Source organism: Euleptes europaea, chromosome 18, assembly GCF_029931775.1.
Source record: "Euleptes europaea isolate rEulEur1 chromosome 18, rEulEur1.hap1, whole genome shotgun sequence".
NCBI classification, from domain to species: Eukaryota; Metazoa; Chordata; class Lepidosauria; order Squamata; family Sphaerodactylidae; genus Euleptes; species Euleptes europaea.
The window spans coordinates 6,144,467-6,152,719 of NC_079329.1; the positions used below are offsets into that span (position 1 = coordinate 6,144,467).

The window sequence follows — 8,253 nt, forward strand, 5'->3', positions numbered from 1 at the left end:
CCGGCAACACTTTTCCTGGCGCCCGCCAAGGGTTCTTTGAAATGTGTGGTAACTCCTGCCCAGCAGGGCTTCCGAATGACCGCTGGAGGTCTAATTGGCTGGTCAGGTTAAATGAATATCGTTTCGGTGGCAGTTGCCACTACAGTGCTGGTTTCGGCCTCTCTTTCACTCCTCTCTCCCGGTGTATGTTTCTAATTTACTCCTCTCGTCCCCAGCTTCCCCTGTGTGTGTCCACCTCTTGTAGCAGCCATTTTGTGGTTGGCTTTGCCTCCCGTGGCAGCCGGCCAGTCTGTCCTCTGACGATCCTCCTCGGCTTTTTATTCGTTCCCCGCTCAGGTGAAGAGGCCTCCTGTGGCGGGAAACTGTTTGAGGAGGAGGAGTCACTTCTCTCCCTGCCCACCTCCCACGAAGGCAACTCCCCGCAGCCCAGCGCTTCGGACCTGCTGTTGCAAGAACGCCAGCGTGCCCACGAGTGGCCGAAGGTGAGAGTGCGGAAGCCCGAGTTAAGATCAGAGTGGCTCCAGAATTTCTGTGGCTCAGTTTCCCATCCTGAGCAGAGCTCACCAGGATACCCGAGTCCTGCACTGTGGCCAGCGAAGACAGAGTAAAGGATGAGAAGGAAATGTTTGCAGGGTGCAGGATTTGGCATAAGGGAACTTACTGTCTGTACCAAGCCCTGTCGATAACGGTTCCCGCTGTTTCCGACCACCCTCGAAGCTGGCTTTTCGGGACCCTGAAAAGAGAGGGTGCCTCTCTCAGAAGCCAGTTGGATCACATGCCCAATAAGTTCCACCATCTTGTGGGCATGTTCGTGGAGGAGAGGGGTATCCATGGCGACTAGTAAAAATGGATGCTAGTCATGATACATACCTATTCTCTCCAGAATCAGAGGAGCAGGCCTATTATATTGGGTGCCGTGGAACACAGGCAGGGCGGTGCTGCTGCAGTCGTCTTGTTTGTGGGCTTCCTAGAGGCCCCTGGTTGGCCACTGTGAGTACAGACTGCTGGACTTGCTGGACCTTGGTCTGATCCAGTAGGGCTTTCCTTATGTTCTTATGGAGGATGGGGCTATCCATGGCTAGTAGTAAAAATGAATACTAGTCATGATGCATCCCTATTCTCTCCAGGATCAGAGGAGCAGGCCTGTTATATGAGGTGCCGTGGAACACAGGCAGGGCGGTGCTGCTGCAGTCGTCTTGTTTGTGGGCTTCCTAGAGGCACCTGGTTGGCCACTGTGCGAGCAGACTGCTGGACTTGATGGGCCTGGGCCTGACCCAGCAGGGCCTTCCTTAAGTTCTTATGAGTCCTTGTGAGAAAGGTGGACTATAAATAAGTAATAAATAAATAAAGTAGTAAGTAAGTAAGTCATTAAAATAATTTGGGGGACAGCTGTAAGCATCGAACCAAAGAAACACCCATAATTCACACAGGCCGTGCTTAACTCTCTCTCTCTGTGTGTCTCCCCCACCAGGACCGCGTTCTCATCCACCGCATCGACATGGTATGCCAGGCTGTGCTTTCGGGGAAATGGCCTTCAGCGCAGAGCCAGGCGGGCGCCTGCGTGGGCCAGGGAGAGAGCCTACCCCGCTTGCACGGGGACTACACCAGCTCTCCCATCCCCCACATTTGCCCGCTGGCGTCTCAGGAGGAAGGGGCCACCTCCTTCACCCGCCTCCGACACGGCGGTCAAGAAAAGGAGTTTACCGTGCAGATCAAAGATGTGAGTGGATCGGCAGCACCCCCCCCCCCAATGCCAAAATGGTTTTGTAATATGCCATCGCGAGAGAGGGTTGCCTGTGATGACTTGCCATGCTAATACTGAAACACCCCCCCCCCCCCCGAGCTCAGTAAAAGGGGGTTTGGATGAGTGTTACTTCTTGCACTGAGGCGCCTCCTTGTATTCTTTGACGCATAAGTTCAGAATCTACCCTGTCTGCTCAGGGCGTTGCATTTAACAAAGCCAGTCGAAAAGAAGGGAAAATGCCCAGTGTGGATTTTTATACCAACCTCCCTTTTTCCCCCATCTGAAAAGGCGGGCAGAAAGGTATCAGCTGGATATTAGGGAAAGCATTTTTTACAGTGAGAGTTGTTCAACAGCGGAATCAGCTACTTAGGGAGGTGGTGAGCTCCCCCTCACTGGCAGTCTTTAAGCAGAGGCTGGACAAGCACTTGTCAGGGATGCTCTAGGGCCAGGCTGATCCTGCATTAAGCAGGGCGTTGGACTAGATGGCCTGTATGGCCCTTTCCAACTCTGGGATTCTATGATTCTAAGTAGGAATAATAGCCTGAGAAAGTATTGTACAAGGCAGTCTCTGAAGAATGCTCCTTTGGGTTTCTTTGCGGTCTACCCTTTGTAAAAAGCTGTTCTCGCTCCCGCCCCGATTTTTTGAAGGTTTGTGAAACACCTCTGAGCTAACCCTCACCAGTGAGCCAGTGTGGTGTAATGAGTCCAGAGGAAGGGCAGTGTTAAGTCTGTTGAGGCAACAACTGAAGTCTTGGGTGTCTTAAACAAAGGGTCCCCAACATTTTCAGCCTGGTCAGGCACCTGTGGAATTCTGTCACAGGGTGGTGGGCACAACCACAAAATGGCTGCTGCAGAAGGTGGAGCCAGGGAGTGAGGTCATGCGTAGCACTTCCGCTCTTCAGCATTTCAAGCAGGAGCTCAGTTTAGCAGGATGCTTTTAAAAATGAACATACCGTGTTAAAAAATATTGTCTTGCACACACACAAAAGAAGTATACATATTGAGAAAACTCATCAGGCAGTATCTGTCAGATCTCCAATGGCCAGTCAGAAACCTTACGGGGCTGGAGTCCTAACCTATCTCCCACGGCACTTGCGAAGCAAGAAATGGGATAACTCGCTCCTGGATGCTGCTGAGCTCCTTAGAGGAGGGGCGGAAGGTCAATATGAATGCTGGGGGGAAAGAAATCTCCGTAAGACAACCTGTGCAGAATACTTCTCCCTCAACAGTTGGGTGTTGATATCAACAGGGATTTGGGAGGCTTGGGGGACCACACATCAATGCCCCCCCCGACACCTCAGAAGTGTGAGGTCCTGATTTTTTTGCCTTTCTTAGGAAGAAGGAATAAAGCTCACTTTCCAGAAGCACAGACTGGTCCCCAATGGCACCATGAGGGACCGTCCCGCCGTCACCCAGAAGAAGAGCAGCAAGAAGATGGTGGAGGTGAGCAGCCGAATGGCCGCAGGGAGAGAATCTGGGCTTTGGATCCTAGGAGGTGAAGCTGTTTGGGAGGTGGGGTGTCTGTCTGGGGCCTTTTTTCCCCCTCAGTGTTTCTTAATTATTTCTCAGCCCTTCTTTTTTCGCCTCAGTGTTTCTTTATTTTCTCCCAGACCTTCTTTCCCCCCCACCTCAGTGTTTCTTCGTTTTCTGTCAGCCCTTCTTTTCCCTCCTCAATGTTTCTTCATTTTCTCTCAGACCTTCTTTTTCCCCCTTTAGTGTTTCTTTATTTTCTCTCAGACCTTCTTTCCCCCCCTCAGTGCTTCTTTATTTTCTCTCAGCACTTCTTTTTCCTCCCTCAGTGTTTCTTTATTTTCTCTCGGGTTTCAGCTGGAGCTGCAGTGTCTGGAAGCGCTGAGAGGCCCCGACATCGATCTCGAAGCCCGGATCCCGGTGGTGAACAAGACGGATGGGACCCTGCTGGTGGGCGATGCCGCTCCTCGGCGGGCAGACCTGGAGGTGTGGCTGCAGGCCCACCCGGAGTTCACCGTGGACCCTCGTTTCCTGGCCGTGAGTGTTTGGTCCCATTCATCTTAACATTTGAAAAAGTTGCACAGACATGAATATTGCCTGCCAAATTATTTGGGGTGGAGGTTCCACCGACACGCCGCCCTCTTTCTTCCACAAATGTGCAGACCATGTCTTTTATAGTTGGGGCTAGTTCCTCGTGGCCCCAGGCTGAACCTGCCAATAAGCAGTGGCTCTGTGTGTGCAATGTAGTGTATTGACCCAGAGAAGGCATCTGAGATCCTGGATTCTTACCTGTCTCTTGAGCCAAGCTGTGATGCTTCCTGCACATTTTAAAAAATTATTATTCAATGTTCTGTAGCAGAATGGCTAGATTCGGTGTGATTCTTCCTTAAGTGGTAGAGAAAGTCGGCATCTAAAAACCGACTCTTCTTCTTCACCCCTGATCCAGAGTAGAGATTGGGTTGGCGTGAAAAAGCTTGGCATTTAGAAATGCATATGATCATGTAACACTTGAAGGATTGTAGTAAATAAATATGTGTTGGAGCTCTTAACTTCAAAGGTTTGTGGGCGGTGCCCAAAGCGGCGCTCCTTAATAGCCATTAATATGGTTGCTTTTTTCTCCTCTTTCCCCAGTATATGGAGGAACGCCGAAAGCACCGGTGGCCCCGGTTTCCAAAGCCGGTTCCGATTGAGCCGAGCTGCCTGGTGGGGCTAGAGCGAATGCAGGCTGCCAGCCTCTCTGCCAACGGGAAGAAGGTGAGAAAGCCCCAAAACAACATGACTTCAGCAGCATTATCCTGCCTGTGTTCCAAGGCACCTAATGTAATAGGCATGCTCCTCTGATCCTGGAGAGAACATAAGGAAGGCCCTGCTGGATCAGACCAAGGTCCATCAAGTCCAGCAATCTGTTCACTCAGCGGCCAACCAGGTGCCTTTAGGAAGCCCACAAACAAGACAACTGCAGCAGCATTATCCTGCTTGTTCTCCAAAGCACCTAATATAGTGTGTTTTTAATGGGCAGCAGAGGAGGGCATGAAAGCACTGCAGCTTTTTAACTTCTTGAATTTCCGTTCAACAGGGTTTCCTGCCAGATCCTACCATGAACCGTCTCCTGCCAGGAGCGGTAGCAGCCGACAGTGCCCAGAAGCGGGGCCGCCAGACTCCCATGGAATTCTCCAACATGATGGCGCTGATGGGAGCCGGCCGGGTCCAGTTGGGGGCCGCAGGGCCTCTCTCCTTGCATCACGCCCACTTCCAGCCCGGGCCAGCTCACGGCTCTCCTCTCTCATACATGCCCTTCTCGACTGCAGCCGCCACCGCCTCCTCCTCCTCTGGCGCCCTGCTGCACCCAGCGCTGGGCCACGCCGGCTTCGCCACGGGCCACTTGCACCTGGGCCACCCCCAGCCCGTGGACGAGGATGAGGAGGAAGACGAGATGGACGACTTGTCTCAGGGCTACGCCAGCTCGGAGCGGGACTTCTCCTTGCTCGACGATGACCCGATGATGCCAGCCAACTCCGACTCCAGCGACGAGGACGGGGAGGAGGAAGGGGACGACTGAACCGAGCCCGGAAATGGACGGGAGAACGCAAACGGGGGCCAGCTTTCCTTGGGGGGGGGGACTCTCTATGCCCTCGGTGTTGAATTTGACGGGCGCGAGGACTCCCGGCCCGCTTGGCACGTGCTGGCCGAGTTGCCCTCGAGCCACACGGCTTGCAGGGAGAGCGAAGCCGGGCCCGTTTCCACCCAGCCAGGGTTGCCGGGACAGCTGTTCTCCCAGAAGGGTGCTCCTTGTGTGGCTTTTTTTTAAATTAAAAAGGCTATTAATTTTGGTCAGCAAGTCCTGCCTCTCCTTGGCGCTCATGGGGAAAAGCGGCCTTTGAGGCTGCCGTTTCGATCTACCTAGCACAGCGAGTCCACCCCAGGGCCTGGCCGAGATGATTTGGGTATCGTTCACAGCTCCTTTCCTCCCCCGCCAACTCCCATTGCAGCCTGCTCATCTCTCCCCCTCCTCTCCCCCTCCTCTCCCCCAGGTTCATGTGCTGTAACATAGTGCAAAATGGGAGCACGGTATGTGTGGGGGGGTCTCCTTCCCTTTCCCTCCGTCCCCTGTCTCTTCGTGGGTGGGGTTTATATTTATAAATATGTAATATGTCTTGTGTAATATGGCTGAGGCTGTGGGAATGAATTGTGGGGAGTCGAGTCATAGAGGGGTGGGTTTGGGGGGGTGGCAGGGGGCCGTGGGGAAAGAGACGCTAGAGCTTCCTGTAGCTGATCCTCCTTTTTTTTTCTTTTGGTTTTTTAATAAAAGAAACAAAATGCACAAAAAAGAATCTTCCCCAGCCCAGCTCCTTCATGCCGTTGTATCAATTGCATAAAAAAAAATGTACCTAAGAATCGGGAAGTCTGTCTGTGTGTTGGGTGCTTGACCTTACAAAAAAAAAATTCGAGGCTTCACACTTACTGGCGAATCCTTCCTCCTGTTCTCTTTGTGTGTTTCTCTTCTGCAGAGATGGAAAATTTTCGGAAATGTTGAAGCCACAGGGGGGAAAAACCAGACATTTTGGAAATAGTTCAAATATATGCAATACTTAGTGTCCTATCAAATTTAAACTAATTGTACCACTTTAGCAACATAAAAGGTATCCTTGATAACTTATAAAATTGTAATGTTTGACATATTATGGGATGTAAAAGTTACAAATGTCTTAATTTTAACTAAAATTGCAAATATACCCAGTACTCGAGAGGAGACTGCAAGCCGATGTCCCCTTTGCTGTCTTATAACCTGTACCTTCAGGTTTGCTGTCTGGTTACAGAGAGAGCTAAGTTTTCAGTTAAATTTAACAGTTTTCCTCTGAGGCTTTGCTGCAGTTTCTGCCCCGCCTCCTCCTGATTTTTTTCCCTGCCTCCTGCAAGGTAGACAGTAAGCTACGTTTTATCCTGTCCGTGGGTATATGCGTCACAGTGGTTTGCGGGAGAGAAGAAGAGTTGGTTTTTATATGCTGACTTTCTCTACCACTAAAGGGAGAATCAAACCAGCTTACAATCACCTTCCCCTCCTCACAACAGACAACCTGTGAGGTAGGTGGGGCTGAGAGAGCTCTAACAGAGCTGTAACTTGCCCAAGGTCACCCAGCTGGCTTCGTGTGTAGGAGTAGGGAAACAAATCCAGTTCACCAGATTAGCGTCTGCCACTCATGTGGAGGAGAGGGGAATCAAACCCAGTTCTCCAGATCAGACTCCACCGCTCTTAATCACTACATCAGCCACAAGTCATATTAAAAGGACAACAGAAGGTATCTGAAGAAGTGAGCTGTGGCTCACGAAAGCTCATAACCTGTCAGACGTTTTGTTAGTCTTTATTTATTTTTGCAATTTATAGCCCTTCCTCCCTGGCCAAAGCCAGGCTCAGAGCGGGTAACATAATGTAAAATGCATCAATATAATCAACAGTAAAATTGACCGTAAATTCTACTGGGCTCCTGCTCTTTTCTACTGCTAGTGACAGACTAACACTGCTACCCATCGTGATCTAACAGAAGGTACGTAACGGTTGAACAGCAACGAGAGCCCCTCATGAAAATTCGGCATCCTTCTAAGTGTAGGAATGGATATTGGATTTAATTAGCAGAGCCGAGGAAGAGGGGGATTTAGAAAATGAGCTGTGCCACGGGGGACATCTTTCAAATGCATTGTTGATGTTGATTTAAACCATGGCATTGTTGGTTTTTAACTTTGTTACTAATCTTTGCCAGTAGGTCTCTTTGCCTATGTGAGGGGCCAGTCCTTTGGGGATGAGATCGTTTCAAAGCCCTCCCTAGTATGGAGTCTCTGTTGTTCACCTGTGAAGATGCTAACAAACCAACAGTGCATATCTTTTCAATCTCTACCACTTTGGAATGGCTTTGGCCAAGCATAGGGTTCTCCCTACAGCCGGGGAGCGGGGGGGGGGGAGCTTTTAAAAATATAACAATAGTACAGAATCGAAATATGTGAAGAAGAAGAGTTGGTTTTAATATGCTGTTTTTCTCTACCTTTTAAGGAGAATCAAACCGGCTTACCAATCTCCTTCCCTTCCTCTCCCCACAACAGACACCTTGTGAGGTAGGTGGGGCTGAGAGAGCTCAAAGAGAGCTGTGACTGGCCCAAGGTCACGCAGCAGGCTTCATGTGGTGGAGTGGGAAAACCAACCAGGTTCACTACATTAGAGCCCACCGCTCTTAACCACGCTGGCTCTCATTTAAGTCTTCTAAAGTGACTTTAGTCTTCTGCTCTGGATCTAGTAGTGTTGTTTCAAATGTCATATTTTTTTCAGCACACGAAAAACACAAAGAGCTGCCCTAGTGGATCATCACAAGTAGTAGTATATAGTTCAGTATCCTTTCAGCCGGGTGGTCTAAGAAGGCCTTCAAACAGAGTGTAGAGACCGGTGCATCCTCCAGTGGAGAAACTGGTAGTTAAGGACAGGCAGCCTTTGAACAGGTTCCTTCTTGAGTCTGAGAGACTAAATGAAATAATATTTAGTCATCTAAAGTGAC

The 8,253-nt window shown here is 50.3% G+C and overlaps 1 protein-coding gene and 1 non-coding gene across 2 annotated transcripts in view; both read left to right on the forward strand.

Moving 5' to 3' along the window:
* Window positions 1–5,299, forward strand: part of CHD8 (chromodomain helicase DNA binding protein 8) — a 37,839-nt gene extending 32,540 nt beyond the window's left edge. Inside the window, exons 32-37 of the mRNA XM_056864084.1 lie at window positions 337–482; window positions 1,472–1,720; window positions 3,080–3,187; window positions 3,572–3,751; window positions 4,346–4,468; window positions 4,791–5,299. Of these exons, the coding sequence (XP_056720062.1) occupies window positions 337–482; window positions 1,472–1,720; window positions 3,080–3,187; window positions 3,572–3,751; window positions 4,346–4,468; window positions 4,791–5,273 (1,289 nt within the window). The 3' untranslated portion in view covers window positions 5,274–5,299. The remainder of the gene's footprint in view (window positions 1–336; window positions 483–1,471; window positions 1,721–3,079; window positions 3,188–3,571; window positions 3,752–4,345; window positions 4,469–4,790) is intronic.
* Window positions 1,792–1,891, forward strand: LOC130491015 (small nucleolar RNA U6-53/MBII-28). Its single transcript, XR_008933852.1, has one exon. It is a non-coding gene; the product is annotated as a small nucleolar RNA U6-53/MBII-28 (small nucleolar RNA).
* Window positions 5,300–8,253: the final 2,954 nt, after the last annotated feature.